This window comes from Cinclus cinclus, chromosome 6 (genome assembly GCF_963662255.1).
Source record: "Cinclus cinclus chromosome 6, bCinCin1.1, whole genome shotgun sequence".
Taxonomy (NCBI): Eukaryota; Metazoa; Chordata; class Aves; order Passeriformes; family Cinclidae; genus Cinclus; species Cinclus cinclus.
Window position 1 is genome coordinate 39,229,686 of NC_085051.1, and position 16,209 is coordinate 39,245,894.

Genomic DNA, 16,209 nt, shown 5'->3' on the forward strand with positions numbered 1-16,209 from the left:
AGCGCTGCATTGCGCGGGGCCCGGCCAGGCCGCGCGGCGGGCGGCATGGCGGTAGCGGTGCGCGCGCTGCAGGAGCAGCTGGAGAAAGCCAAGGAAAGTCTCAAGCACGTAGACGAGAATATCCGCAAGCTCACGGGCCGGGACCCCAATGATGTGAGGTGAGGCGGGGAGCGCCAGGCTCGCCACTGTCTCACGAGGCAGGACCGAGCGGAGGGGGGCGCGCGTCGGGCCTGCGGGGCGGGCGGCGCGGAGCCGGCCGCGGGTGCCCGCGTCCCTGTGCGGGCCGTGCCCGCTCCGCGGGCGATGGGGGAGCTCTGCCCTTGGCGGGGGTCGCGGCCGCCGAGCACAGGACGGAACGGCCTCGGGCTCGTTGGGCCGGGAGGGCAGCAGCTCCCGGGGTCCCTGGCAGGCACGACTAACAGCGCCTACCATCTTTTTCAGGCCCCCTCAAAACAGGCTTTTAGCCCTCACAGGCCCCGGTGGAGGTAGAGGGCGTGGAAGCTTATTACTAAGGTAAGGAGGCGGAGAGCAGGCGGTGGAGTTCCATCCATCCATCCATCCATCCATCCATCCATCCATCCATCCTTTCTCTGGCAGTGGTTCGTGCCGTTGCGCGGGGTGTGGTGTGTTCCTCGCTTGCCTCGGTGCTGTTTGAATGAGCACCAGGGCTGCCCTACAGGGTTTTGGGGGTTAATTTTAAAGCGCCTTTTTATTGTGAGTTGAGACAAGTTTAAATGGGTGGCTTTTCCCGACTTTCTCAGCTGTTAAACTGAAAAATAAGGGGAAATGTCAAAAAGAAGGGAGGTGTGTGGTGGCTGGGACCTTATCTTTGGAATCATTCAATATCAGTCTCTTAGTGATAAAAAAAAATTGGTAGGTGCTCCAGGAAGGACGTTAAAGTACATGTGGATAAAACCACATCCTGAAAATTACTGCAGATAAGATTATTTGAACACAATGGGATGCTTGTTCTCTGTAGCTCCTCAGTTAAATAAGTATAGAAATTCATAATTAAATTAGATGGTTCACAAGAAATGTGAACATGTCCCTCCATTATTAACAATAAATGGTGATAGAGCTGAGTAAAATTCATGTTATGACCATTAAGCCAAATTATAGTTCAATTGTGCAGATTTGAGGTGGTCCAGGGATTAACCTAACTTGTTCTAAGACTACTAGTGTTTTCTTCTCAGGCGTGGATTCTCGGACAGTGGAGGAGGACCCCCAGCCAAACAGAGGGATCTTGAAGGTGCATCCAGTAGGTGAGTGCAAAAACTGATGGAGCCAACTTGCTTTGCTAAATGAGAATTTGTAACAATGAACTAAAACCTGGTAATAACTGGTGACTTTCACTGTCTTCTTTGGAGATTACTTATTCAAGGCTTGTTGGGAATAATTTGGGTGATATCAAATCACTGTGGTGAAGTCTTTTTCATACCTTAGAGCAACATAAAGATGGAATCAATAATATAAAGATACAGCAATATGAAGATACTTGGAATTTTCTGGTTTTATTTGGCATATAATCTGCTATGTTATAATCTTCTTAGTAGTGATATTTGTTTAAAGCAAACTCAAATTATGACTGGGACCTCCTGTTTCATAAATTGAATACAGGCAATGTGACAACGGACTTGGGTGTTGAGCTTTCAAATCTATCAGATTTGCATTGATAATAGTGAGCTTAAGTGCTGTGGGCACTTAATGTGCAGTGGTAGTTCTTGACCAAAGCAAAGCTTGCTGTGGAATTTCTGAGTTAGCAGAAAATGAAGCTGGGAAACAGGAAAGTGCTATGCCACAAAGCTGAAAATGAAGGTTGAAAATAACTTCAGTTCTTTATTTTAGGATTTACTTTATTTAAATTATTTGTTTTAAGCTGTTCTTTGTTAAAGCCTTAGTTCATCCATATCTGAAGCAGTAAGCCCTCTTCCTCTATCCCATAGGTATTTGGTAGATAACTTATTTAAATAGCCTTTCCCATTTAAGAAATTGTACCAACCTTTCCATGTCAATGCATTTAAATCTGTATAGTGATGCCTTTATACCAGTATTCATTTTAGAGGTTCTGGAAAAGCACAGACATTTAAAAGAATGCATTCCAAATGTATTTTTAGATGCTTGGTACGGTATTTGCAGATTCTTCTGGTTTTATTACTCTGCAAGTTGTATTAAAATTTAAACTGTTCTGCCTCACTGATTTTCACCAACAGTACATTCTGTCTGTAAAATATTACTTACTGTTTTTTTTGGAACAATGGGGAGATTTTTAGCAAAGTGTTGGTTCTTCTGACTAGACATGCTTTTATTTTTCTCATGCTGGAAAAGATTCTCTCCTAAATACGTGTTCTCTAACAACCACTGTCTTTCTTCCTCAGGCTGGGTGGAGAACGTCGGACAAGAAGAGAATCACGCCAAGAAAGCGACGCAGAGGATGATGATATTAAAAAGGTAATATATAGTAAATAGTGCTGTGCAAGAAGAAACCTTCCTGCAACATGATGAACAAAGTAGTTTGTTTTTCTCTGTTGTAGCCAGCGTTGCCATCTTCTGTTGTTGCTACCTCCAAAGAGCGAACACGTCGAGACCTTATACAAGATCAAAATATGGATGAGAAAGGAAAACAAAGGTATGGGAAAATCTCTTTTACACTGATGTGATATTTCTGAGTTCTACCATAGAAGTAGCTTTAGATTTAAAAGGTATTGCACACAAGCGGTTGTGTATCAAAGATTACGTTGAAGAGCTACCATTATGGTATAAAGTCTAATTTGAAAAGCATTCTCTGAAAATAATTCACAAGCAGCAACATGTGCATTGTTCACATAACTGACATGGATTCTACTTTTCAGGCCACCTACAGGAACAGGTTTGCTAATGCTCTTTTAACGTTGTTTAAGACAGGTATCTGTAGCTTCATTGGTTGCTTAATGTCTTGGATTATTGCAGCTCTCTTGGCTCATCATTTATTGGTTGAAGGAGGGGTTTGGGTATGGTTCCTCACTCCCTCTGCCTCTTTTTTAAAATTAAGTAGTTCTATCACATTTCTTTTTCTCATACTACTTTGACTTCTTACTGTGTGTGCAGTCCTTTGTTTCACCTGCTTCTTTTTAGATTCCTTCTATGTATATCTCCTTTCTCCTGTATTTTATTTTTCTCAGGTCTGTAAAAACTCTTAACCAAAATGCAGCTCTGTTGGTAAGAGGTATTGGAAAATCAAATTTGCAACTGTATTCAACCTCTTGAGATTGCACTTCAAACTGGAAGTCACCTGGTGCAATAATAACTATACCTCAAATAAACAGAAGAATTAGAACTGGAATAAGGAACTAAAGCTTCTCTGATAAGTCCCACAGATCAACTGGCACTTTGCTTGCTTCTTTTAGTTATAACTTAATGTCTGCTTTTGCTTCCATTACTAGGTTCCAATTGCTTCCCTCACAGGGAGACTTCCCATATTCTTACTGAACTTCCTAGATCTTCAGGCACTAAAAGCTTGTTCCCTTAGAATTGTAGTTTTACTGCTTTACCATTCAGTAGTCTCTAGGGAGATGAGAAAACCCGTATTAGTCTCTATGAATTGTGGTGGAAGGAGGTTCTTTAAGAGGACAATATCCACTGTACTCCTGATTTTGCTCAGTGTCTACTGGGATGTCAGTCATAAACAAAGGCGCTTTCAGTGATCTCTGGCTTTCAATTTTTTATCTGTTCCTCCTTCTACTGTTTAATGTACTTCTATCTTTCCGTGTGAGGTTTGTGCCACTGTAATAGAATGATACTTAGGGGAGACAGTAGCATTTCCTTTCTCACTTAATCAGGTAAAGGTTCAAGGCAAGTAAAGAGTCTGCATCATGCTGTAAAGACTTAATTTGGGATTGAATGAAAAGCAATTGAAGGTGAAAGTCAAGAAACTAGTTCTTGCTCAGAAGAAGGGAATTTGTTGAAGAATTTTACTTATTTTTCTCAAAACAACGCCTAATTGGATGAGAGCAATTCTGGTTTCATCCCACAGTGCAGTGTCTCTTTGTTGGGCAACTGTAATAGTCTAAGCAGATTGTGGAGAGTGGAGTGTATGCTTTTTAGAAAACCCAGTTTGCTCCCTTGTTGATAGTTCACACTGTATTTATTTGTATCTTTTTTTCTTCAGTACTCTTTGCTTTAAGTTTTTTAAAAATACTTCCTTAGTGTTATTATTTTCAAATGAAAAATGTGCAGGGTTCCAGTTTTTCCAGTGCTAGCTGTTCTGTGTCTTACTTGTAAGCAAAATGATATGTCACTGCAAATTATATCCTGGACTGTTGGCACAGTCCATATGTCATCTCTTGCTGATGGCCTTGGGTACTACTGAGCCTTTAAAAATAAGTATGTTTGAGATGGAATGTTTCTCTGATTATCTATACAAATAAAAATCTTAGTATTTGAACTGAATCTCAATTTTCATTTTGTTGTGGGTTTGTTTTTTTTCAGGAATCGACGTATATTTGGCTTGTTGATGGGCACTCTTCAGAAATTTAAACAGGAGTCCACAGTTGCTATTGCTACTGAGAGGGTACTTACTTTAAATTCTATCACATTGTAAATAATAAAGCAAAATCACATTGTTAAGTTATTTGAAGTAAGAATGAAAGTTCCCTACAGTGTAGGTTACAGATGCAGCAAGTTGGTGAGAGTGCATGTAGGTTTTTCTTTGTCTTAATGCAGGGGAATGAGGGTGAGAAGCAGGAAAGGAGTTCTTACTATGACTTTCTAACCCTATTTCTGACATTTGTGGAAACAAAAACACAGTGCTAAATGGAATTTAATCAGGTAACTATCTAAGAGGTCATAGGCTATTTCTGGAAATAATAGGTATTGCTGAAGCAGTGCCTACCCTGGTGTGTTTCAGATGTTTAAATTTTACCCAAGTATACAGAAATCTATGCTTGGTTATGTTATCTGTATAAAAATAGCTTTCCTGTTCCAGTAAAGATAACCAGAATTTCAGATTTTAGTAAATACATGTGTGATTGTACTGAAGCAAACGCTTTGCATAGCTTAGTGATTAAAAATCTTGTATATGGGATGTTGGTAACTTTATTCCTAGTATGCCCTTTTAATTTGTGAAGGCTGCAGTGTTTGTTTATTGCTGCACTAAATGTGTTACTCAGTTAACACTAATAACCTTTAGATTATAAACAGTGTTTGAAAGTTCGAATTTCAGCAGTCCAGTTGAAGCAAATAGAAAGATTTAAACATAAAACATTTTCTGTATAGTGTCAGCAGAGTTGACTGACAGTGCTGGTATTGATTACTTTCAGATTCAGTATTTGGGTGGTTTACTTAACTTGTCATGTGGCATATAAGACCAAAGTTCACTTTTACCTTCTTGCATTAGAACAAAAAGCTATTTATCAAGATGGTCTGGAAACATGGAGTCCCTGTCTAATTTACAGCAGTATGTGTTTGCACAGAGAGACTTTGAGGAGTTACTGCTCTTTGCAAAATTTTTCTGTGAATCCATATGGAGATCATTTTTTGTTCATACATATACACTTGCTGTAAATCAAAGTCAAGGCCTGAGGAGTTTTATGTCACAGCTATTTTGTTGTCCATGGAGTAAATTCTATTTTTTTATTGACAATTATTGTGCAATCGGAGCACATGGCAGTCTAGGGCATATAAACAGCATTCCTGGATGATAGTAATGTATATAATTAGCAATTAATGTACTGGAAGTGTTCACAATCTTAATTTTTAGTTAGTTACAAATGCTAGTCTGCAGTCCTTCATTTGTTTCTGGAGGAGTTGACTTTACTCTCTCCCAAGTGGGAAATTTACCTGATCTCCCTGATACCTGAACTACATTCCTTTTATTTTTCTGCCATTGGGGAAAAAAACCCAACTTGTTGAAGCTTATATTGAAAATTTAAGTCCAAACTGAAAGATTGTAAAGCACACAGAAATTCATAGGGTCCCATAACTATATAGATAAACCAACAAAAAATTAGGTGCCAGCACGTAGTGACACTCTTTTCTTCCATTAGCTGTAGTTTAGGAGGTATTTCCTAATGTGTTTTTAGGAATGCATTTAATGGTGTAAATAATTGAAAAATTTTAAGTAGGTCAAACTAGAACCCTTTCTCTTGATGTAGAAAAAAAAAATAAGATGGTATTTAATTTATTTTAGCAAAAGAGACGACAAGAAATTGAACAAAAACTTGAAGTGCAAGCAGAGGAAGAGAGAAAGCAAGTTGAAAATGAGAGGCGAGAACTGTTTGAGGAAAGACGTGCTAAACAGACAGAGCTGCGGTTATTGGAGCAAAAGGTTGAGCTTGCTCAGTTGGTGAGTTTTTGTTTTGTTCTTGGTCTTTCTCTTGTTTAAACTATTCTTGTGTCTCTCAGGTTTATTTTCTTTCATTTCTCAGCAAGAAGAATGGAATGAACACAATGCTAAGATAATTAAGTACATAAGAACAAAGACAAAACCTCATTTATTCTACATACCTGGCAGAATGTGTCCTGCTACGCAGAAGCTGATGGAAGAGTCACAGAAAAAGATGAATGGTAAGTGGTCTTCGTGATACAAAGGTCCTTGTTCTCACCTCCCTTTGTTTGCCATGCAAGTTTCTTTTAAGTCTCTACTTAAATACATGAATTTCATGCTTAGGAAAAGCTACATTCTTACACGGGTGTTTATCATAAGTGGACATTATTCTTTCAGTGACTTATTTTTATATTGAATGGGACTTGATTCTCTTACAAGAAGTCAAAAGATGCATATGCATAATTCCAGAGGTATGTGTTTAAAACAGTCCTTTATATTAGCTTTAGTACCCAGATGTATCCAAGTGCAGCAACTTCATTTTTGAAAAAGTAGATTCCGTGAAGACCCAAGGAACTGCAGGTGTCTACAGAGCATTTGAGAAGTATTTTCTTAAACATTGCATTAAAATTTTATGGTGATTTTTTTTTTTTTTTTTTTTTTTACCTCAATGTATGTTTATTTCTGTTTCACAGGATGACTATATTTTTCTTTTGGAAAACAATTTAAAATGCTCCAATTGATGGTAGTCTACCTGTTACTTTTTTATTAAACTAAGAATATATTGGTTTGCTTTTTTCTTGGGAGCTTTTCTTCATTTTGTGGTGTTGGGGGTAAGAGAAGGCAGCTCACTTGTCCGGATAGCCCACAGTAATTAAGCTTTCGTAATACCTAGATAGCTTTTTGCTTACTTTTACAGTCTTTTGCTTACCTTAGGAAGTATAACCTTAACAGATAAATACCAGGAAATTAAGGTATTATTTTTATATACTGTTTGTTGGTTTGATTTTAATGAAGTCAGAAAGTTTTTGTTAGCTTAGAATTTAGGGCTTTACTGTTCTAATACTTAGCTGATCTTACTCTCCCCTTTGATTTGTTTTCTTAAGGTACCTAGCAGTCTTTTTCATTACGTATGAATTGCTTGCTACTTCAGAATGAATAAGGTTGCAGTATTTATAAGTTGAACAATTTGATAACTTACTAGCTCGTAGTTAAAGGGTAAGCAGAGTTCAGTGTCTTAGATTATCTTAACTATTATTTATGCATTTATTCCCTAGCACTCTTTGAAAGCAGGAGAAATGAATTTGCAGAGCAGATTAACAAAATGGAGGCCAGGCCCAGAAGACAATCTATGAAGGAAAAAGAACATCAGGAGGTGCAGAATGAAGAAAAGAAGGAAGAACAGAACAAGGAGCAGGAAGAGGGTAAGGTGGCTCAGCAGGTGGAAGAGATGGAGACAGGTAATCAGCACAATGATGTAGAAATGGAAGAGGTAGGGGAGGAAAAGGGAAAAATAGGTTCAGGTTCAGGGCATAGCGATGCAGAAAAAGAACAGGAAGAGGATGAGCAGAGACATGATGTGGAAATGAAAGTAGAAGAGCCTACTGAGGTGAGGGAGAATGACAAGCAACAGGATGGTCAGCATGAGGAGGTCACAGTTGTAAAAGAGGAAAGTGAAAACATTCAGCCAGTGGATAATGAGCAGGATGTGGCTGAAATGCATGAGGCAGATAGTGTAGAACCTGTAGAAAATGAAAATAGCAAAGAAATAGAACCAGAAACAGAGTGTGATGCTCAGGCAGAAAAAGTGTGTAATGTGCCTTCTCCCCAGAAGGAGAAAGGTATCAAAACAGAAAATAAAGCTGAACTTGAAGAAACACAGGAGAAAACATCTGAAGCTCAGACAGAATCAGTGGCTGAGGCTCTATCTCAGCCACAGTCTGTGCCACTAGAACAGTCACCTCAGTTGTCTCAGTCCACTCAGGATACAGAGCCCCAGACAGACAAGGATGAAAATGCTGTGGTGTCTGTAAAGGTGGTAGAAGCCCAGGCAGAGCAGAACCAGACATTGAGTGCAGAAAGTAAGAGTAAGACTAGGAGTAGAAGCAGGGGTAGGGCAGGGAACAAAACTGGTCATAACCGTAGCAGCAGCAGTAGTAGCAGTAGCACTTCAAGCAGTACTACCAGTGCGAGTAGTTCCAGTACTGGCAGCAGTACCAGTCGGAGCAGTTCCACCAGCAGCAGCACTACAAGTGGGAGTACGAGCAGGGACAGCAGCAGCAGTAGCTCTAGCAGCAGTGAAAGCAGAAGTCGAAGCCGAGGCAGAGGGCATAACAGGGATAGAAAACGCAGAAGGAGCACGGACAGGAAGCGAAGGGATGCTTCGGGGGTAGATAGAAGTCACAAGTCCTCAAAAGGTGGTGGCAGTAGAGATACCAAAAGCTCAAAGGATAAAAGTTCGAGGTCTGACAGAAAGAGATCTATATCAGAAAGTAGTCGGTCAGGCAAGAGAACTTCACGGAGTGAAAGAGACCGTAAATCAGACAGGAAAGACAAAAGGCGTTAACAGAAGAGACCAAGCTTCCTTAGCCTAATCTTTGCAGCAGAAGATTATTTGAGTGCAAGGATTCCTTGTAAGGAGGAAGAGAAGGCTGCCTTAAGAGTTGCATGCTGTAAAAAAATCTTTTGGAAAAATGCAGACTGTTTACCAGACATTCTTTTTACATAATTTTGTAAAAGGTTACTTACCAAAATTATGTGAAGTTCCTGAAAATGTAAAAATAAAAGATTAACACTCCTTTGCATCTTTTTTTTAAAATATCCTGTAGTCATTAAGATCCTCTGTATATTTTAATAGGCAAATCTTTAAAGTAGATGTGATCATTTCTTCTGTAACATACACTTTTTTTTGTAGAAATAAATGTGCATTTTAAATAAATTGTTTGAGATGTCCTGTTGACAATTAAATTCCCCTTTTTAGATTATATGTAGGAAGGCCATATTGCAGGAAATACAGAAATTTGCCTTTCCCTTCTATTCCTTGCAAGAATGGGAATTTTAAGGCCTAGTAAAGCAAGTAATCTCTCAGTGCTGGGTAGGAAGGCAGACTAATTATTTGTATCTATACTTTTTGTTTTCCTCTGTAACTGCAAGCTTAGTCAATTCTGTCTATCCTCCAGTTTTATAAAAATTTCCTATCCATAGGCAAGCAGTGATTAAATGGAAATGTTAATACTGGCCAAAGTAGCTCAAGTCAGTCTGGAAAACCACTCTTACTTACCTGCCTTCTGCAGGTGCTTTGGTAGTATTTACATCTATGTTCTAGATATAGTTCATCTGTTCACTGATGATCCTTGTTTTGGTGGCCAGTGGAAGCAAGACTTCAGTTTGCTTCTCAACCAGGATTCTTTTTGTTTTAGTTACAGACTAATTTTTGATCCCTTCATACCACTATGAATAATTACATTGCAGTGTTGGAGTTACCTGGGACTACCTAATACTAATGTTGTGTGCGTGCAAGAATGCTTTCTGAGTGTATTTAATAAAACTTAAGGTGGTATAGTGTTATCTATGAAGGTGAATACTGTTTTTATATAATTTTGTATGGAAAACAATAACATCCGTTGCTTTGTTCTGTACATGTGCAAATAAATGTGGCTTTGTAGACTACTTATTTTCTCAATGCCTATGATCTTTTCTATTAACAGGTGTATTACTTTAGTCATTCTGCATTAAAGTATGATTTGTAATTGCAGGTGGATCCTTAAAGGCTTTAATTGTCTATTAACCAAGTATGAAACTGTAGAGCTATAATCCATGCTGTCTTGGCAGGAAGAGAATTGTGTTATTTGATATGCCAAACCACAGACCAGGAAATCCTAGAAAGGTTTCAGTATGGAAGGACACGTAAGCTTGGTGTAGTGTACGAAATGCTATATACACCCGATTTTTCTGGAAGGTAGTTGCCAACTTCTAGCTTGGAGTGTGTCAGTTTTCGTCTGAACTCAAATGTAGTGACAGATTTATGTGTTGCGAAATGCTGAAGGTCATGACTTCAAGAAATGTGTATAGTAAGGGATGGAGTGCAGCACAAATAGGCAGTGGGAAAACAAAGTCCATTTGCTGCTTCAGTATCCTATCTGCCTCTACAACAGTGTAATTTTTATTCTTGTCAGCTTCCAACGTTTCCTTCCCTTCAGGCAATGTTGTGGTTTAATGTGCTGTCCTTTTTGAAGGACAAACAAAAGTTCAAATGCCTTATTGAAGATGTTAAAAAATGTTCTACCAAAAAAGCACTTAATACTGAACAAATGAGTAAATGTTACTGGTCTACATGTTTTGACTAATTTCAGGTTTCAAATTATCTTTGGAAGCCATTTTAGTTTTTTTAATTAATTACACGTATTTTGTAACATTGAATAATTTTAACGTTTCTTACTTTGAGCTTGTGTGTTTAACTGCTGTAGTACATTTACTGCACAGGTTTAAATGGCTGGTAGTGGAGTCAGCAAGCAAATCTACTGACCACTGTTTCAGAGCAACATGTTAACAAGGTTTATGAAAACAACAGGATGGTGGGTATGTGGCAGAACTAAGGACTGGAGTGATGATGCTGTTTCAGGTTATATTCATGGCAGCAATTCATTTTTTGACTGAAAATATAGGAGCTTTGTTGCTGCATACAAAGCAGGTGATGTAACTGATAGTTTAATGTTTGTTACAAGAGACTTACTACCACTATTAAGCAGCACCGTTAATTGTTAGCATTCCAACATCTAAGCAGCTCAGTGTAACATGAACTTCAGTGTGTGATAACTGAAGTTTTCTAAAAGCTAAATGTTCCAACCAATATTCCACTACAGAAATAGAGTAAGATGGTAGCGTTTTAGCACCATAAAGCAGTAGTATTTCTAGTAATTGTTACAATTTCCTTCAAGATCCCCTCCTCTTATACTACAACAGTATCAGAGATGTGGATAGGCGAGAGACCGTGAAAATAGCTGACAACTTCAAGATTAAATTTGATGGAATAGTTCGTATTTTCTGAGCTTTCAGTGCACATAGGATAGGGGTAGGAAATGGTTGAAACATTTCCTTATCCCATCCCCACAATGGTGAATGGAGATGGAAGGAAAAATTACTTATTTTCTTTTCACTCAAAGTGGACAAAGGAACAATAGTTTTTGCCTTTTCTAAGAATAAAGTAGGGTTGCTTTATGTGAGTAGGGAATATACCATGTATGCTCTATGTCTGAGTGTTTCAATCACATGGTCCGTTCTAACTTTAAGTACAATTTAAGAAGGCAGTTGGTGGTTTGGTTTTTTTTAGAACCTTTATACTATGCACTGACTCTGTTCTATTACTTGCTGGTTTTTTTCTTCAGTCCTGATGCACAGATAAGCTGAAATTCTCCACGAATGTGATTTTTCCACAAGATTCCACTTGGAGTTCTTGTCAGAGTAGATGTTACACAGATTGTGCACTGAATATAAACTGAAATATGACTTTGGATAAAAGGCATACCTCTTCAAATTTCTATTGTTTAGGGTGATGTCTTTGTGCTTGGAACAACTTCTTTGTATTTTATTCAAAGGAAACCTGAACATAATTTTTCTGCAGACAAGTAGGTATTAGAGAACTGAACCCCCCTCCAACAAAATTAACTTCAAAACCAATAAATTTACAAATAGATTTCTGGGACATCTTTGATTTCTCAGGAAAGTAATGGTTTTGTGATTAGGCCCCAGATATAAGATTCAGGTTCAGCTGCTGATTTTATAGCAATTAGTGCGGTACAACAGGGTAAACATTCATTTAATGTATGTGCAGGATCTTCAAAATTAGTTTGCCTGGTCAAAGAAGAATTTCTTTGAAAGTACATGTATTTGTGATGGGATCAAATGCTGCAGCAGTGGTGCATTAGTAACATGGAGATCTGTGTTATGGAGGGTATTCAGTCTTGGGGGTTTTTTCTCCTGGTTCAGGCAGTTTTTATTATGTGGGAGTATTCTATTATATGACAAAATGTGAGGTGTTCAAAGCTTGGAAATGTATTCTCAAGATTCAAAGTAATAAAGGTCACAACTTCCTTTTTTTTTTTTTTTGAAATGCACTGTCAGTTGTGTTTTTAACTGTTTTTATAGAAGCAATAATGGCTTTTTCTTGCTACTTGTTATCCTGGTTGAAACGATTTTGGTGTGGGTGACGAATGACTGTTACCTGCTTAGATTTGTCTAACTGGAAGAGTGAATTGGTGTTACTTTACTTCCTTTGACTTATTTCTTAAAAGATACTAGTTTAAAGAAACCAAATTTTGCTGGCATGACATTTGATTCAATGTAAAAATCAATTTGTATTTTCATCCAAACATCTGAAGTCAAGAGAGATATATTGTTAAAAGTCTTTACTCGTGGATTATATTCTTCCACATATTGTGCAATATTCTACACTGTGAAACTCCACATTCTGTGTGGAGCCCTTTGGTGCTATCAAAACAGTATAGCTAAAGCTGTATAGTCTGTTCTTAATATAAAATAGGTATTAAGAAAACTTCTACCAAATTCTGATATGCTTGTATCTTTATTATCAATGCAGATACTGAATAATCTGGAAAATACAACATCTTCACTTCTAAAAGCCATATCTTAAAAGAGGCATCCAGTGTGCCATACTATTCAGATTATTTCAATTACTTCATTAATTCTGATCCTTCTTTGAATTCTAGTATACTTTAGGGAGTCTGCCTTTCTACTTCAGTAGAAACAGTTAGTAAGGTGTCATTGCAAATAAAAACAGTTCCATTCTAATGAAAGTTATTGGAAATAGGTATTTTTTCATTATTGTTTGTCTGCATGTGCAATAGTACTCACATTGATTGCTTCAGTTCTGCAGAACAGAAATTAACTGAAGTCTCACTCTATCTTCTATAAAGCTTGTAACTTTGTCCTTTGGAATCTAGCTATAATAAACTCCATTAATCTTTGACTTTAGTTCAAAGGTGATTTGAAGTCATGCTTGATAGCCTATACTATGTATAGGATTTGCACCCAAATGAAAAGAATATTTTTATGAATATGATTTATTATTGAAGTTACTAGAGCAAGAACGTAGAACAGAGATCAGAGCAGTGTTTGTCAGCACTTAAGTCTTGAAGAATACTTGTAGACACTAAACAACTCAATGAGCAGTGCCCAGAATTACTTGAAAATTTTAAATGCAGTTTTTACTGAGTAGCTGAGATTTTTCCTCCACTTAAAGACTTGGACTAAGTTTGGTATCTGTATGAAACTGAAGTCAGTGACATTTTCAGAGCTATTTTCACAAGTACAGTAATATTGTGCAAATGTCAAGATGCAGGTCTGATTGTTCTCCCCCACAAACCTACTTAAGTATGTAAATTTAGATGTCAGAATACCTCACTTTTCCATTTTTAGGTGAATGGGCTCCATATTTCCAGGCCCAAAAAGGGACTGTTAGCCATTCTAATCCCATCGTTGAGTTTTGTCCCATGTTCTATGGTTGGTGTGCCACATTATGAAAGACTTCTGACCAGTTGGGATAAAAATGTCCTTTTCTGCCTTTTTATTTTTTTTAAATTTGTATGACACTTAGAATATAGAGATTCCTTCCAATATAAATTACTTGTATATTCCTTCTCACCAATCTATTTTGTAGAGACTTGGGAATAAAAAAAAAATGGAGCAGCTTGAAAAGTTCGTCAGGAGTGACAGGGGTGCTGATCTGCAGTGTATTTCTTGGTGCTCTCCCATGGATTACCTAACAGCAGAGACAGCTGGTGTAGCAGGTCACAGGATAGGCTGCCTGACTATCAGGTCATGTAGCAAAGGAAGGGGCCAAAGTGTTAGGTTGCAAGTGGGGGACATGTCGTCTCTATGAAGTTTTTGTTTGCAGGCCACTGCTGGTTAAGGTGACCCTGGCTCACCCCCGTGCCCTTTTTTGCTGGCTCTGTAGATCAGGCTAAGCACCAGTGCCTAGCAGGTTTGAGTTGAGCAGAAGGAAGGGGAAACTATGCTGCAAGTAGGATACAGCTTAACTTTGTGGAAAGAATACAGTGACCTCTGAATGAGTCATACTCAGGACCGAAGGAGGGGCAGACTTACTAGGAACTATAAGACTGCAAAGATCAGGTTGGGAAGGAATGCAGATTCTTGGGGTACTATCAAGAAGGCAGGAAGAAGAGGCTCCCTCACGCAGGACCGTGGGAAAGGAAAAGTGAAGCTTTTTTTATAGGTTAATATGATATACTGTGTTTAGGTCACCAAAGAATTGTAGGACAATAATATGAAACCTTTGAAGCAAAGTCTGCTTCTGTTGCAAAGAAGATGAAGACTTTTTTTTACAAGTAGTCACATGTAAAAGACAATGAGTACAAAATTCAGGGGAGATTCTGATTAGACAGAAGAGAAAAATATTTCACAGTGAGCAATTCTCACAGTGAATGCTATATTGCTCTGTGATATATGATGCAGAGATAGCATATGGATTTTCTAGTTGTCTTACAAGCCTGAAAACTGCCAGGCACCTTTAAGACTTTGGAGCCAAGTAAGCCTTCCCCATGCTGAAGGATGGATTGTACTTGGATCTAGTGCATGAGAAAGCTCCAAAAGAACATGTGGGAAACATTTCTGTTCTAAGTTCCCAGTGACCAGCTATAAATTATCTAAAACATATCAGTGCACAGAAGAAGAAAATTTATTGAAGAAACAAACAAAATAAAGCTAGAACACTGTCAGTAGCTAGTTTAGCATTCAATGCAAATCAATATAAGCGTAAAATTGTTAATTCATCTATTGTGTTAAGGGTATAGAGATTGACAGAAAATAACACCCCCTGCATTCCAGCTGGACCTTAGAGATCAGAGGGTCCAAATGTGGCTGGGCTTGATATATGATTATAATAAATTTGGAACTATAGGCCTGCTTGTGTTCAATAAGAACTTTCACAAGCACAGATTCACAAATAGTGCAATGTACCAGTCCAAAACTAGAGGTCAAGCTGTGCTCAGTGAGAACCTTCACTGTCCCAGATTCACACATAGCACAGAGTTTGGTTTATTGAAACAACAGAAACACAGACTTGGAACTGCTGTTGATAAACAGCACTAGATGTGACAGAGCTATAATGATAACAATAATCTTATGCAGAAGCTTACCAAGAAGGCATCCCTGCTTGTAAAGAGAGGAGAGAAACCTGCCAACTGACTCCAAGATCTTTTTGGGTCTCTCACTAAGTACATGAAAATGCTATCCATCTTACATACAGCCCCATCTTATTCTCCTCCTCCTTCTTTACATGTAGCATAATCTAAGTGGAGGATTAAGTAATACAGTCATGTATGTGGTAGCATGTACTCCAATAATCTTATTAGCATACTCAGGGTGTTGCTTTAATATTTAAATATTTAAACCCTTACTCAGGAAAAATTGCTTTTTTTGGCCATGGTGTCCTTCAAAGTTGTAGTGACTGTTCTGTTCAGCTCTTCAGAACTAAAACAGGACCATTCTATCTCCACAGGGCTTCCCTCCTCTGGCCCACTCACCCTTTGTTGACGTCAGCTACGCAGAACTCCATCTGCAAAGATAATACAGAAGGAATGTGATGTAGGCTGTCAATAGTAGGCTGTCTTAGCCCTTGCCCGGCTTCTTGATCATCACACTACACCATCTTAAAATCTGGTGAAAGAGGTACATTAAAAATGCACTCATAATCCAGAACTAATGCTAACACAACTGCTGTTGAATTTCCCCAGGCACAATCTTCTAGAAACTCAGTGCAGAAGAATCTATCTGATAGTGTCTAAATTTTGATTTGATCAGAACTACTTTCTTTGTATTCAAAACATCAGCCTAGCTATCAGAACATAGTTAATGATTAATGCATGTGTATAATC

General features: G+C 38.2%; 1 protein-coding gene across 1 annotated transcript; it reads left to right on the plus strand.

Moving 5' to 3' along the window:
• The first annotated feature begins 25 nt into the window (after nucleotides 1–25).
• On the plus strand, nucleotides 26–9,849 carry PNN (pinin, desmosome associated protein). The gene is made up of 9 exons (XM_062495057.1): nucleotides 26–158; nucleotides 442–513; nucleotides 1,194–1,262; nucleotides 2,376–2,448; nucleotides 2,532–2,626; nucleotides 4,465–4,546; nucleotides 6,164–6,319; nucleotides 6,402–6,540; nucleotides 7,576–9,849. Exons 1-9 carry the CDS (start codon nucleotides 46–48, stop codon nucleotides 8,862–8,864), a joined length of 2,088 nt encoding a protein of 695 aa, XP_062351041.1. The 5' UTR covers nucleotides 26–45; the 3' UTR covers nucleotides 8,865–9,849.
• The last annotated feature ends 6,360 nt before the right edge of the window (nucleotides 9,850–16,209 follow it).

Coding starts and splice junctions, on each gene's coding strand:
- PNN (XM_062495057.1), top strand. CDS start 46: ATGGCGGTAGCGGTGCGCGCGCTGCAGGAGCAGCTGGAGAAAGCCAAG. Junction 4,547..6,163: donor TTGCTATTGCTACTGAGAGG/GTACTTACTTTA, acceptor AATTTATTTTAG/CAAAAGAGACGACAAGAAAT. Junction 6,541..7,575: donor GTCACAGAAAAAGATGAATG/GTAAGTGGTCTT, acceptor TTTATTCCCTAG/CACTCTTTGAAAGCAGGAGA.